Source organism: Triplophysa rosa, linkage group LG6 (genome assembly GCF_024868665.1).
Source record: "Triplophysa rosa linkage group LG6, Trosa_1v2, whole genome shotgun sequence".
NCBI classification, from domain to species: Eukaryota; Metazoa; Chordata; class Actinopteri; order Cypriniformes; family Nemacheilidae; genus Triplophysa; species Triplophysa rosa.
The window spans coordinates 894213-910145 of NC_079895.1; the positions used below are offsets into that span (position 1 = coordinate 894213).

Below are 15933 nucleotides of genomic sequence, written 5' to 3' on the forward strand. Positions count from 1 at the left end.
TTATACATTAAAGCACATGTTTTAAAGTTAGATTTTGAATTTTGATGTCAATTCCTCTTCTGCACACACACATATTACGCAAAGTATTTAGTTTAATTACATCAGATGTAACTGTAATTAAATCACACCAAAAATAAGAGTAATCCCTTACTTTACTTTTTCAACAGTAAATTACAGTAACAAATTATTTAGTAACTAGTTACACCCAACACTGGTGATAAGCCTGCAGAAACGCTTTACACCAAACTTAAGTTTCTAAATCTGTAAATTACTGCTGAATTACTGAAGGTTGTAATACTTCAGTCTGTGAAGCAGTCACGTCTGATTTAAAAGTGAAACGTCATCTCAAGTGTTAGTTTGATTGAGTCAGGTGTACAGCATCATGACAAATACTAACCTAAACTAATTGACTACGTTTTACAAGCTACCAAGTTAATACAACAAGTGCTTTTGTGGATCAAATATTTAAAGACCCTCAACGGCTTCATTCAAAGAAAAGCTGGCCCATTTTAACCCCTGGTTGAGTCAATTATGGAGATTTTTTAGGTTAAAGGGACGGTTCACAATTTAATAAAATTCTGTCATCATTACGTCAACATCATGTGTTTGTGAATCTGTCTGAAACGCACCAGAAGATATTTTGAGAAATGTCTCAGTGGTTTTGTGTTCATACAATGGAAGTCAATGGGGTTCAGTGCCGTTTGATTATCGACATTCTTCAAAATATCTTCTTTGGTGTTCTGAAGAAGAAAGGAACTCGCACAGGTTTCACATGAGGATCGGTGAACAATGAAAAAAATTCATTTCTGACCGTACTTTCCCCCTAAATTATCTTAAGTTTATTCGTGGGTTGAAAGAAAATGTTTAGCAGGTAAACTAGAAATCCATGAGGGTTTTCTAATGGCTGGAATACATTACACCACTTTTAAAATGTTCTAAACAGATTTCTTTCAACTAGACATCATACACTTGCACTTTCAGATAGAAACACACTAAGGTCAGATAGAAACACACTAAGGTCAGATAGAAACACACTAAGGTCAGATAGAAACACACTAAGGGCGTACTCACATTTAGCCCGATTGCTCTCAACTGTGCCCGAGCGCCACCCCACTCCCCTGCTGGCCTGCGCTCACATTGCTCTTTCCCATCCACACCCGGGCACGCTTTCATCAGTACCATGCGACTGCTTCCAAGCAAACGTAAACAAAGCCATCTCTCTCAGCACAACGGAATCCATCGCAATGGTCAGTTTGGGGCTTATCAGAGGTGTTTAACTTCATGCGCGCGCTGCACGGAGCGATCTGCTTTGATGATGTCATTGTCATACGAGAGTAAACGGCTCATTATGCTTTTAAATCACCCTCTCCTACTTTATTATCCTAAAGCCTATCGTTACACGCGTTGGATTGTGTTTGACAAACCTGGAGTAGTTTTGGCTGCGATGACACACGCCTGCACGTGTAAGTGTGCGCTGTTTATCAGTTTTTACGGTGACAGCTGAATCTCAGTGAGGAATTTAAACAGTCGCATAATTCACGTCATGCTTTCAGTTCAGGAGCCCAACCTCTTCCAAGCGAGCCAGGGACTGCTAAACGAACCATGCCAATCAATCAAATGAACCGGGCTTTGGGGGTGAAACGTGCTCGGGCACAGTTCAGATTGCCTAGTGAGAGCACACCCTAACTGATCAATCTGCAGACTGGCACAGACTTTCTTCAACAAGTCAAGACTGAAAATCTGAGCACAAGTCTTGTAGTGTATTTTAGCCTCAAGTTGAAATAAGTATTGTTTATATATTTGATTCTAATGGACAGACATTTGATCAGAAACTCAACAATTTGTTGTACATATGACATCGCTGTGAAATGAATTACAGAACTTCTTTTCTTCAGTATTACTGCATCATCAACCATTTCAGATTTCTTCTAATGATCTCATCTATACTGGTAAGTTTTGGATAGAATTATTAGACTTTATTTGGACACACAGTCAACATTGCATTCATCACCCAGTCCTATCAAGATGTCACTGGCACATGTCGCAACGTTTTGTTGAAATGCAGGCCTGTAATACCTGTGGTTTCTTTGATCTTGGGCATCCGCTGACACCCGTCTCTGGCAGCACCAGCGGTCGACTCGGCACCGGCCGCTCCGTGCTGCTTCCGCAAAAAAGCCACATCTGCGCTCTGGTTCTGATATCCGCCAGCTTTGGCGGAGGACTCGGCGTGCACATTCTCAGCCGTGCACAGAGGAGAATCCATCGGCGTCACTGAGTTACTGCTGCCCGTAGAACAGCCGGCGTCGATGGATGAGCACTGAGAGCTCTGAAGAGAATGAACGCCCTCGCTCTGGAGAGACGACATCCGTTTGGGCAGCGGATATTCGACTCTCGTTTGATGGCCTCGCTGCTCTTTAGCGGGAGAACCCCTCAGCGTTGAACCATCCAACTCACCTCTCTTGACCTTTTGAGTGACCCTGTCTGACGTGCCGCCATCACCGGCCACCTCCGAGTAAACGTGCCCGTCTGCTTTAGCCACGTGTGACCTCCTCTCAAGGTCAAAGGGACTCGATCGATGGGAATCTCTCACGTTGAAGCCATTGTACCTCCTGATGTCTTCCCGGTGCGTTTCGGGTTCTCCTCCGCTTCTCTGCTCGACGTCACGCTCATCACTTCTCATTCCCATCATCACGTCCATGTGCATCTTGTTGAAGTATTCGGTCAGAGATTTGGTTTCCATGGTTTCCGGCTCCATCTCGAAGTGCTCGGAGCGGAGGTTTCGAGGCTGACCGGACTGAGAGTCGCAGGGGGTCAAACGAAATGCCGTCTCCTCGGCAGCGAGCGTTTGGTAACCGTCGGCTGTGGCTACAAACATTTTCAAAGTATTTTCGGAGAGTTTGTGAGCCGCTGCCAGCTCCGAGCCCTCCGTCATTTCAGAGGAATTTGTCTCATTCCCAGAATCCGACGAGGACTCGGGGCTAAAGGAGCGAGATATTTCTACACCTGTGTGAAGACACAAATATTTAGTAAATCAGACATACGCCTCACCGCACAAATACTTTAAAATAGTTTATTTGTACAAAACGTTGACGACTATGAAATGAAACAAAGAAATACCATAAATAATGAAGTCAATGAATGAACAATCACCAAAAATGCACAAATGCACTCGAGTTCTGCCACTTTCCATGAACGGAGTACAAAAACTTCAGGAGGTGCTTAACCTCAAGAAAACATTGACCATCAATCGATTTTGTTTTACAGTTTGCTTGACTATGTAAAGAAAATGGAACACGAAACTTCGTTTGGTTTCTCGTGATCATTTTTTACGCTTCAAAAAGTAACGGGACACAAATTTGTACGCCATTCATGAAAAGCGCCATTTACATAATAAATCAAACAAATGCACAAAAGAAACACAAGACGAATGAACCGAATGGAACAACAAAAGGAGAAAAGAACGTCTGGATGATCCCGCGATGTCAACGAATAAACGTTACGATAGTGTAAGAACCTGAAGTATTGTCCGATTGTGGGCGCGACTGATCTTCAGAGGCGGCGAGAGCCTCCAGCGCCTGCAGCGTGGACACCACAGCATCATTGAACACTTGCTGGGTTCCTCCCGACACCTGTGTCGGCACGGAGTCGATCAGCGACACGGGGATGTCGTTTGTCGCCGCTCGTCGTCCTCGAGAGCCCTGGTGGTCGTCCTCATCGGAGCTGTCCCTGAACCCCGGCGGCGGGGCGGCGATCGCCAAGTTCAGCGTCTGCAAAAGATCGTCGTTCTCCTCCTCGTCGTCGCCCTCCGGTGGCGGCGGGAGCGACGTGAGGTCAATGATGTCATCGCTGGACTCGGACAGAGACAGGAGAGAGTTGGCTTTGTCGCCCATCATCATCATCATCATCAGGTCCTCTTCGCAGCTGATGTCATCATCATCCTCGGCGTCATCGGTGGTCTCCGCGTAGCAGATGTCGTGCAGCAGCGGCTCCTCAATGCCCTCCGTCATGCCGAAGATTTTAGCGTTGCCGTAGACCAAGTGTGCGCCATACTGAAAGCCGTCGACCTCCATCGAAGCGTCCAGGGGCCTGTAGTCCCTCTGCTGACCATACAGGTATCTGTGCTCCTCGAGAACCTCCGGGATGTCCTCCATCAGTCTCTGGTATCCCAGGTTCTGAGGGTTGACGATGTCCAGCGGAGGATCGCCGAATATGAAGGACACCTTGGCGCTCCTGGGTGAGTCTTGGGGTTTGCTCTTGGGGACGCTGGAGTACGGTTGAGAGCAAGCGTGACCTCGATTCAGTCTGTCGGATTTGTCGTCTCCGTGCGCGCGATGCTGTGACTGTGTTTCTGTGGGGATCACGTCACACTCCTGTCGGCCACACATGATGTAATCCGGGTGCGGCTCGTGGCATGCAGCGCAGGGGCTGTAGTTCCAATCGATTGTCTGGTAGTTGTGCTTGGCCCTCGAGTCGTGTCCTGAAACAAACAGGAGCAGGAGTGTTCATAGAAAAACACATAGAACAATCAAAACTGAGGCTGAACGTGTCAAGAGTTTGATTCCTAAAAACACCCGAAATGATAAACAGGCCACTTCACCCAGCAGATGTTCTACAGGTGAAACGGTTAGAAGTTTGAAGTATTTGAAGTTTGAAATATTTTTTGATATGACATCCGGTTTATCCGATTGGTTGAATTTTATTCATTTGCATACAGAAGGTTCAACTGAACCCTAAATGTTTTTGGAAATGAATCTCTTGAAATTAGGTTTTAATTTTGTTAAAAACATTGCAACACTATGGTATGGTGAAGTCAGTGTATAGTGTATTGTATGGTATTGTGATCTGAGTGTAAGGGTGCGTTCACATAAAGTATGGCATGTTTGGTTAAAAAAAAACCTCTGGTGTGACTGCTCAGTTAGTGCGGTAGGGATGTGGCGGTGATGACACCGGGGGTGGGGGGGTTTGCTGTGGGGTGGTCGAAGATGCGGCTGTGCGCATTTTACTTTTAGTTTTGAATTAGCGGAAATTCGTGAACGGCAACTGCTTGAATTAATGGCGGGTTCAATATCTTTCTTAATAAAAACACAAAACTTGCTTATATTAAACACAGACCTTACAAAACGAATAACCACTGCACACACTACTTATAAAAAATAAGAAACTAATATAAGACACCTTAACGCCAGATAGGTTGCCTTTAACAAAAAGTAAAATCACGACACATATCAAGCAAAAAATAAATAAGAAACAAATATAAAAACCTTTACGTAAATAATAAGTTGCCTAACAAAACGAGCGATCACGGCACACACTGTGCAAATAACAAATAAGGGAATACGAAACGAAAAACATTTGTAAAATAAATTAATAAGAAATGAATAAGAAAGGGAATACGAAACGAAAAACGTTTTATAAGAAAAACTTTAATTAATAAAAATTTATAAGAAACAAATAAGAAAGGAATAGCTGAAACAAAAGACGTTTGAAGGGACGTAATGGCAAAGCTCCGGCTTTTTAAAATTAGAACAAAGAGAAAATTAAAAACGTAACCGACTCTTGATGACAGTGCTTGCATATTCTACTACACGTTCTTTGACAGAAAAGCCTCCGTCATCGTCTTGTCAGTCAGCACTTCACCCTCCTCACATGATGAATGAAATCTAACTACTGGTGCTGATCTTTGGTTTGGTTTTGGACAAGGTGTTAGGCTGTTAAGTTCGATATCTTTAAGTTCGCTGTTACAATGCTTGTGTGAATGCTAAGCAAACCAGGAATAAAATGTATTTTTGTCCTTTTTGGTCCAGACCAAAATAACCAAGAGAACCAAACTCTAAATGTGAACACACCCCAAGTGTGATGTGAGAGGAGTCACACCTGCAGTGTTACTGTTGTTGGCCATGTTAAAGATGGATCTGCGTGAATCCACCAGCAGTCTGTAATATCCAGCAGTCAAACACGCCAGATTCATCGCATCACTGCACTCCATTATCAGTGTGATGGGCTGAAAAAACATAGACACACAAAAACTCATTCTGTTACACTGCACGTGAAAGTTGTTTTATAACAGCTTGAAAAAGAACCTTCAACATGATATGCCATACACACATGAACAAAATAATAGAGTACACTTTGGTATTTACTGTAGTAAACTGTAGCAAACTTCTTACATGTGTTTTTAAACCTTACTATGAAATATATTAAAGGGCTCATCGGATAGAAATCCGACTTTTCTGTGTTTAAGTGCTATAATCGGGTCCCCGGTGCATCTACCAAATCAGAAAAGGTGAAAAAGAAGAACCCAGTAACTTTGTTTTGGTGAGCTTTTCCCTGCAAGCATGTGAGAAAACGAGCTGATGCTGTGAGCATAAGTTCTCAAGCGAAATATGTTACACAGACATTTCATGAAGACTCATGCCAACTTGTGGAAAAAGTTCACTGCTGAGCTCTTTAAAGTATACTATAGTATTAATCAATTTACTTTAGTACTCTAGTAGTTTTTTAAACTTTTGATAAGCTGTAGCAAACACTGCAGTATAGACCGTTTCATCGGACGCGCGCGCGCCTGACCCCAGTTAACTTCCGTTTTTTGTTTGGCTAGTGTCTAATAATATAACTATTTATAATGTATTTAATTTATGTTAATATTAATTTGTATTATTATTTTACTGTATAATAATTATTTTAAATAATTGAATTTTGTTGTATGGTCATTTTATTAAATAAATTATTTGTTGAATGTGTGCTGTAGTTCGGTCGCATTTAAAGAAACCGTATGGTACACTGACATCTAGCGGTCGAGCTTGGTATCGCAGTCTAAATTCAAAATATTGGAGAGACGAGTTTAGCCAAGTAACGCTTCTTTGCGGTTTCTTTTCCTTGTTATAAGAAATAATCTACAGGCGCTCTATTGTTTGTGAACGTGTACTGGAAATTACACAAAAGTGTGCATGTGCAGTAGCGTTTGTTTATGTTGTTAAAATGAAACTGTCTATACTTTAATAATTACTATGATAAACTGTAGTAAGTTGTATTCTGTAATATTAATACTTAATGCGTTACAGAATACTATAGTACAGTATACATTAACCAATGGCAGTAGTTACTACAATATACCATAAAATACTACAATGTTCTAAAGTATCCCATAATAAAACTAGAGTATACTACATTTTTTTCATGTGGGTATTTAAAGGCAGCAATAAGAATATTTATGAAACAATCTGAATCTTTAATCTGAAATAATTCTTTTGCCAATTTATGAATGGATTGTGTAACATGAAATTTTTACAATAATGAGGAGATGATGATGTTGTTGTTGTTATGGGTCTATAGTTCAGTTGTATATACTGTAAATCTGTTGTTTTCATCTCGAATGGATTACATAAAAACTCACTTTCACATCTAAGACGTGAAGCTCCACCCGCACGTTTCTCTCATCCTCCGTGTACATCTCGATTCTGTTGACGTGGCTGAAGTCGGCCAGCAGGGCCACCAGATTGGTTTTGGTGTTGATCACATGACTGATGCCGTACCTGGGGCCGACCAACAGCGTCACCTCCGTGTGTTTCTCTCCCTGCTGTAGATTCACAAAAACATTCAACTGTGTGTGTGTGTGCGTTTGTTTAAAGATTACTGTACCTGAAGCGAACCTTTCTGTTTGTCCTTTCTTATTTCTATGTAAAACACTTGAAAAAACACAGTTCCCCCAAAACTGAAAATTCTGTCATCATTTCAATCCTGAATGACGTTCTTTATTCCACAGAACACCAAAGAAGATATTTTGAAGAAAGCTGGTAACCGAACAACACTGGCACGCGTTGACTTCTATTGTACGGACACAAAACCAATGCAAGTGAATGGGGTCCAGTTAACAACGTTCTTCAAAATATCTTCTTTTGTGCTCTGCGAAAGAAAGAAAGTCACACAGGTTTGACATGACAAGAGGGTGAGCAAACAATGACAGAATTTTCATTTTTGGGGGAACTATCACTTTAAATTACGCTTGTGTACGACGCAGATTAAAGCACATAACAGTACAGGAGATGATTGACAGCTGTGTCAATGAAGCGTGGACACTTACGACTAGTATTGATTTGAAGACTCGTCCTCCGTACAGTCTGAGCTCACTCAGATACTTCAGGTAATGGACTTTGGCTTGTAACGCCGTCAGCTTCAGCAGAACACAAACCACACGAGAGCATTAGAGACCCAAAAGTGTCAATCACACAAACAGACTTTCTGTCCTAACTGAACCCCAACAACGCACACAATAATTCACCAATAAAACATGATTTTATTCAGACACAACACACACTGCAGTAAACACTTGTGATCCTGTGTTTTCTTAACTCAAACACAAATGTTTTACACGTTCATGTGATTTCTCACCTTCTTCCCAGGAGGCACCAGGTTCTGGTTTGTCTTGAGAATGTGTGTGAGGGCTTTTCTGATGTTCTTCTCTTTCATGCTGGACAGAACCGCCGGAGGCAGAAACTGGGCCAGACCCCACTCCTTTCTATGATCACACACACACACACAATGTGTTCAGTTCTTCTCAAAGCTCAGATCTTCCTCGTGCGCTCAACAGAAGAAAGAAAAAGAATACGTCAAGGTTCAGGAACATCTTTATAGCGCACACTCACTCGATGTATTTCAGAGAGACTTTCTGTGTCTGTTTGGTGCTGAGGGTGAGGATGTACATCTGAAGAGCGGCCAGACGAAGAGCCGTGTCGTATTTGAGCTCAGAGCCGTAACGTTCTTGCACCACGTCCTTACAGCTCTGCACACGAGAGCACCAACAAAACCACTATTATTTACAGCCGTCATGAGCTTTTTCTTCTTAAACATTGTGATTGTTTCATAGGAGACGGCAAAATAAGGTTTATAATCATTTATGAACTCTAACACTTTACTTAAAGCATATAGTATGTATAGTGCATTATAAAAGTAGTTCTAATGTATTAATTATGTAATGTCTCATTGTAACTACAGTTGATGCATTATAACACTTATCAATTTATTGTTACACTTTGCATTTTTAATTTGGATATAATTCTTTACAACAGCATTTAATGTATTACAACACACATTATGAACAATCATAATGCATAACACCCTTTAATAAGCCTTTTTATGCCATGGTCTGTTTGAATACTCGATTCTGATTGGCTGGAAGGTGTGCACTAAAACCCCTTAACGCACGGCTAGCTGTGGATTATCCCTTACATAATGCATTATACTAGGGCTGTCAACGTTAACGCGTTAACGCATGCGATTCATTTTTTTTCAGATTAACACGTTAAAATATTTTACGCAATTAACGCAGCATCCGTTTGTTTGGTCATCCTTTGTCTAGCGTTACATTATTATAGAGACAGCTCTTAAAGGGGCGGCGTTCTTAAACCTGCTGCGGTGACTCCAGTCATTGATGTAAATCAAAGAACTAAAGAAAAGAGGAAATAAATGTGTTTTATAGCCTTAATTCTGTATTTAATTTAGAATTTAGCATTAAAGACTGTAAAGTGTTGGAGAACTTCATTCAATTTCTGTATATTTCCCACATGTTAGACATGACAGTTCTCAGTTATACTGTACTTCAATGTTAAATGGCTATAATTAATGTTAAAATAAAGAACAAATAATCTATTTAACGGAGACATCGGTTGTAGTACTAATATCAGAATGTTGCCTTTCATAAAACGATGCTGTTAAAGAAATGTGTGATTAATCGTGATCATTTTGAATTGATTGACAGCACTACATTATACATAAAGGCTTTAGGTAAAGTGTTAACCTTTAGATATTCCCCATGAATATCAGGACGTAGAATATTTTTGCGGGAAATCGACTGTCCCGTCCTAATGCTCAGCATGATTGTGAAATATAAACACGTGTGTATGATTAACAGACTGAATGTTCATGATGCTCTTGTCTGACCTGAACATAGAGGTAATCGAAGGCAACGGCGTCTCTCCTGAGAAGATCTACCGGATCTTTGGGAAGAAAACTGATGCGGAAAAAGCATTTCATCTTATGTGACCCCGGCCTCTGCGTCACCTTAACACACAAAAACCATCACGAAACTAAACATCCAAACACACAAAGGCCTGTGAAATTCCACAAGTATGTCTCGTGTCTGTTATATTCATGAAACGCTCATTTCACACCAGTTTAAAGGTTACCATTCTCTGTCACCACATTTAATTCAGACCGCAAACTTCCACGTCACGCAAATACAAAATCAGACATCAGACCTGTGTGAGCATCTCCTGCTCGTGTAGAAGCATCAGTTTTGTGGGAGACCCCTCCATCTTGTGTTCCAGCATCAGAGAGAAATGCTCAATGCTTTTGATCGAGAGTTTCTCCTGTAACGTCAGAATAACGTCCTGAAAAACACAAGACCGTCTCCTGTTATTCATGTCAACACGTGTGCTGATGTGCGTCCAGGGGCGTGTTTACCATTTTGGGGGCCCTAGGCAAAATCAAGACCTGAGGCCCCCCACACATACATACAAATATAAACTGGATTTATTTGACGTTGAACCACATAACAGCACAAAATTCTCTACAGTTTGTTATAAGAACAAACCTTCTTGGTTTTGGGATGAAAAAGTGTTCTTTGTTTTATTCAGAATAATACAGAATGCTTTTAGCTACAGTATAAGAAAGTAAAAGGTGCAAGATTCTTCTTTTCATGCTTCTTTTCATAGCATTGTTTTGCTATATTCGTAAAATTACTATTAGATTTCTTTTCTTTTGCTTTCTTTCGTTTTTGAGCACCGCTTTGATACGTGCGCTTCATTGCGTATATCTGAGTGTCTAAATCAAGCGTCAAATGATTTGACCACTTGTAGCCACTAGGGGGCCCCCAAGCTTGCGGGGCCCTACGCATTTGCCTGTTGGTTAACAACGCTACTGCTTGTGTCCTGCTCACATGTGACGACACTTAGAATAATTGAACAGGCAGAAGAATATGAACACATTAAAACATTTCCAGCGATTCTAGACATGACGCTGACGTGTTTCAATAATAATGTTACTGACAAATATATACACCTTGATCGACGTGTTGCAGTCAAACTTGAAGGATTTTGTTTGTCCGTTCTCCAGATACACCTTCAAGACGTTTGGCATGAAGAGTAGAGAATTATCTTTCACAGTTTCCTGCAAATGTAAAAAAAACAAAAACAGTCATGATGCATTTATTTTGTTAGATGTTAGTTGAGCCACAATTTAAACGCATAAATGAAGGACCATAATGAGTGTTTTTGGTCATATTTCATTGGACGTTTGTCTCTTACAGGTACTTGTCCGTTAATGATGACCTCCTCAGCAAATCGGACCTTCACTGGATTGGACTTCAGCTTGGCTTTTTTAGCTGCACTGATGAAGGCAGATTTGGGCGACTGTGACGGAACAAAAGAAGAAAAATGACAAAAACATGAAACACTTTTGTCTTCTGCCTCAAGACCACACAGACACGAACAAACAGACAGAAGCTTTTCCAGTGTTTTCGGCACAGAGCAGAATCTGTTGAAATCAGTTCAATGAATGTGAGAAAGGAGCAGAATGTACCAGAAACTGGTAACTAAACATATACAAATATGGACAGCTGTATATACTGTAAATGCACAAATCTGTACAGTAGATCTTCCAATTGTATACAACATTATTAGTATTATTATTTTCTTTTTTCTTTTCCATAGCGCTACCTATATTTTACTTGCTTATTGTTCCTGTTCTCATGTCATGTGAAATGTTTTTTATGTACCAAGAGCTTGGGCCAATGAAGCAAATTCTGATTCTGATTCGAAAAAGAAGAAAGATGAATGACTCACGGGGTACGGCTGCACCACCGTCAGTATGATGGACTCCTTACAACTTCTGTAAGCAAAAATAAGACAAGAAGAAATCAGAAAACTCTTGAGGCAGAATTATGTTTCTCTTCTGACTGTGTGTTTCACTTTTCTTTCTTTTAACGTTTCAATGCAGATCTTGAAATCTGCATAAATAGAAATTATTCCTTCTTTGCTGTGCAATATGCCAAAAACCTAATGTGCATGTGTTTGTAAACCTGTCTTTCTCTTCAGTGGAAAACAAAGAAGATATTTTGAGAAATGTCTCAGTGGAAGGGCTGGGCGATATATATCGCGAGTCGCGCTAATTATACATGTCTAAATTGATTCTGAAATCGAGTCTGTGTTTTCTGCGCAGCTCTTCCACGAACTACGGCTGTTTGATCAGTAGGAAGTACTGCTCGATCTAAAATCACTACGAGATCGAGTCGTTTAGAACGTGTATTTGAAAAAGCAACACCCGTCTATCATTATTACTATAAAAATACTTTATTATCATGAAAATACCGGAAAAGGTTTGAAGAACAGCAATAGAATATGACCATTGGCATTTCCTGTAACTAATCGTTCTTCTTCTGTTTCCCATTTTCTGAGTTTCTGCGCGAGAGCGCCCTCTGGCTTTGGGATGTGGCGGCAATTAACCGTAATTCATTGAGAACTGAGAGCATAAGAATCGCACGATATATCACCCAGCCCTACTCAGTGGTTCATATAATGGAAGTATAAGAGGTTCAGGTTATCGACATTCTTCAAAATATCTTCTTTTGTGTTCATACAGGTTTAAAATGACACGAGGGTGACTTAATGACGAAACCATTTTCATTTTTGAGTTATGCCTTTCAAATATGAATGCCTCTGAAAAATTCCATACATCTTTGATGTTTTAAATCTAATGCAATTACAATCATACATTTGTAGATGTAATACAACCGTTCGGGACAAAATCCCCCACTTGAGCACTGGGACACTCAGCAGTGAGCAGACTGAATCACGCACTAACTAGATGTCGTAAGTGGTGTGACATACCTCACGAGGTCAATGACTCTCTCTCTGGGAGCCGAGGTGACCGCCTCATCGTTTATCATCACGATTTCATCTCCCGGGATCAGCCTCCCTTCTGATGGACCGCCTGCAGTTCACACACAAACCACGCAAGTGTGTCTGACGTCAAACATTCTGATAAAGAGCTCCGAACATTTGTGGAAACTTAAGACTGCTAGTGTACATGTCCTGTATCAGTAAATAACCTTTAGGCATGCAGACGTTATATACACGCGTGTGTAGCGAGATACCTGGAGTGACCGAGCGGACCACCACTGGCTTCTCACTGCCCGCCACGAAGCCGAAGCCGAGCACCGGGTCCCGTCTCATCTCTACCTTCCGTGGTGCAGGAGGAACAAACCTCTCCACATCAACACGCACCTCCTCCAGAGAGCTCGACTGGGACAGGTGACTGACACAAACAAAACCCAGAGACACACATCTCAATCACTATATACAGACAGAATGTTCTTACACATCTCAGACGCTTAACACATCCACGGTAATGTGAACAGAAGGGTGTGATCGACCTCCAACCCCTTGACTCCACATGAACATGAAGGGCCCTATTTTCACGTTCTAAGCGCATGGTCTAAAGCGCACAGCGCAGGTGCACTCGGGGCATGTCCGGATCCACTCTTGCTAGTTTAACGACAGGAAAACCATTGGCGCGTCTGGGCGCATGGTCTAAACGGGTCGTTACGATTCTCTTAAAGGAGTAGTATCACTTTCAAAATAAATTTTCATGATCATTTACTCACCCCCATGTCATCCAAGAATTAGTCGAAAAGAAATGAAGGTTTTTGATGAAAACATTCCAGGATTTTTCTCCATATAGCGGACTTCATTAGACTCCAAACAGTTGAAGGTCAAAATGACAGTTTCAGTGCAGCTTCAAAGGGCTTTAAACGGTACCAGACGATGAATAAAGGTCTTATCTGGAGAAAGGATCGGTCATTTTCTAAAAAAAAATAAAACGTATATGCTTTATAAACACAAATGCTCGCCTTGCTCTGTTCTGCGATGCGCGTTCATGACTTCACGTAATACGGAATTACGTTGAAAACTTCACGTTCAACTAGTAAACACTGACTCGGTACTTCTGCCGACGTCAAGCGTGACTTTTTCAACGTAATTACGTATTTTGTGAAGTCATGAACGCGCATCGCAGAACAGAGCAAGGCAATTTTATTTTTTTTTAGAAAATGACCGATCATCTGGTATTGTTTAAAGCTGCACTGAAACTGTCATTTTGACCTTCAACCGTTCGGAGTCCATTAAAGTCCACTATATGGAGAAAAATCCTGGAATGTTTTCATCATAAACCTTAATTTCTTTTTGACTAAAGAAACAAATAACTAAACATCTTGGATAACATGGGGGTGAGTAAATGATCATGAAAATTTATTTTGAAAGTGAACTACTCCTTTGCTATTTACACGGCGGAATTTGCAAGAGCAAAGACTGGACGCTTCTCCAGAGAGGAAAGTCATCTACAGGACAAGCCGTATTTTTATCTTTATGTCCACAATAATAATCTTATACATTGTAATCCATTGATTTTTTATATTTGGCATGTTTGTGTGCTGCTGCGCTTCCCTCTGTCTAATAAGTGAAGTGAAAGCATGTTGTGGACCCGCCCAGAGGTGCATTTTCTACTAACGCGCTCTTTAAATAACAATTTTTTGTTGTTGTTGTTGACTTCAGACTTTAGAGAAGGTTTGAGTTGGTCTATGGCGCAGTCTATTTTCAGTTCCTCAAAATAGCAACGCGCCACCAATGCGCCTGAAAACACCTCTTTGTTAGACCAGCACGCCCATGGGCACACAAATGAGCGCAAATGCATGTGCTATTTAAACAACGCAGCACAGGACGGGGAAGTGAGAACTGCGTCAGGCTGAAACTAGCAAAATCACTTGCGCTGCGCCTGGCGCCGCATTGTGCCGGGTGCACGATAGGGCCAGAAGACTGCGGCTGTCAGAGTCTCACGGTTACTGTGAACTGTAATTTAGGAGGTGAACAAAAGCCTCTGTAGTACAAAAGAGTCAAAAGACAAAGTAGATTCTGAAGAGCCGGTTATACACTGTAATCACTCAATCCATCCACAACACGCACGTCTGCTGCGTCACTGCACAACCACAACTGCAGTGAATGCAATGATTTTAACACGGACACGTTTGATCCATACCCCCCTGCTAAAAAACCCCAATAGAACCCCTCCCGAAACACAACAGAAAATGTTAACGGGGACTCTATGCAATGAGCAGCAGGAGGAGCAGCACCATACGGCGGCCGATTCGCGAATAAAAGAATACGAAAAGGCGTTCCAAACACCTGTCACTGTTATGTCGACTGTTTGGACATATAAACATGAACACAGTTCGTCTGTAAAATAGCGCATGATTACATAGATACAGGATACGCGCTGTGTTGTAGCCCATATCACTGCTCTTTCACGTGTGTGTGGCGATTTTCTCAGACAATGACCGAAACAAAATCAGACTGACAATAAAATAGAAAATATGTAAACGAGAACGGCTTTTTTGGGCAACAAGCTGTTTAAAAATACAGAACGATCAGAGAGTAGAAGCCAAACGAGTCTGAAATTGCAACTCAACAACTATGAATGACGATGACGTCACGAATATGTTAATTAGCGTGTGACATGATCTGTATGCATGCATTGAACTGAACCGAGAATCGCATGGAATCGAGAGCTTGAGAATCGAAATCGAATCGAATCCCAAAAAGGAATTCTGCAATGGTTTTAATGGAAAAAGTTAATAGTCCATAATGGTATTTTAATGGAAACCATTAGAATTTATGTGATGGTTTCTATGTTTTTTAGCAAAATGCCTTTAAAGTTTAACTTTGGTTTAAAAATGTTTTAGCAATAAAATAGATGTTTAGTGACCTCTCTACTAAATAATGTATGTTATAGTAATGTATAGTTGTTTATCATGTTTACTGTTTATGTAGATCTATTTGATAGCCCTGCTGAAAAAAACGTCACAGTAATTCTAATGATTTCCATTAA

At 41.0% G+C, this 15933-nt stretch overlaps 1 protein-coding gene across 3 annotated transcripts in view; it reads right to left on the reverse strand.

Annotated features, from left to right (window-relative positions):
* frmpd4 (FERM and PDZ domain containing 4) overlaps window positions 1-15933 on the reverse strand; it is a 51528-nt gene that overhangs the window by 1666 nt on the left and 33929 nt on the right. For all 3 annotated transcript variants that reach the window (XM_057335727.1, XM_057335726.1, XM_057335729.1), the window contains 14 exons: window positions 13148-13308; window positions 12882-12984; window positions 11838-11883; window positions 11301-11405; window positions 11056-11163; window positions 10254-10385; window positions 9937-10056; window positions 8643-8779; window positions 8389-8515; window positions 8081-8170; window positions 7394-7576; window positions 5875-6001; window positions 3515-4477; window positions 2077-3003 (listed from right to left, as the gene is read on the reverse strand). In XM_057335727.1, the coding sequence (XP_057191710.1) occupies window positions 2077-3003; window positions 3515-4477; window positions 5875-6001; window positions 7394-7576; window positions 8081-8170; window positions 8389-8515; window positions 8643-8779; window positions 9937-10056; window positions 10254-10385; window positions 11056-11163; window positions 11301-11405; window positions 11838-11883; window positions 12882-12984; window positions 13148-13308 (3329 nt within the window). The remainder of the gene's footprint in view (window positions 1-2076; window positions 3004-3514; window positions 4478-5874; window positions 6002-7393; window positions 7577-8080; window positions 8171-8388; window positions 8516-8642; window positions 8780-9936; window positions 10057-10253; window positions 10386-11055; window positions 11164-11300; window positions 11406-11837; window positions 11884-12881; window positions 12985-13147; window positions 13309-15933) is intronic.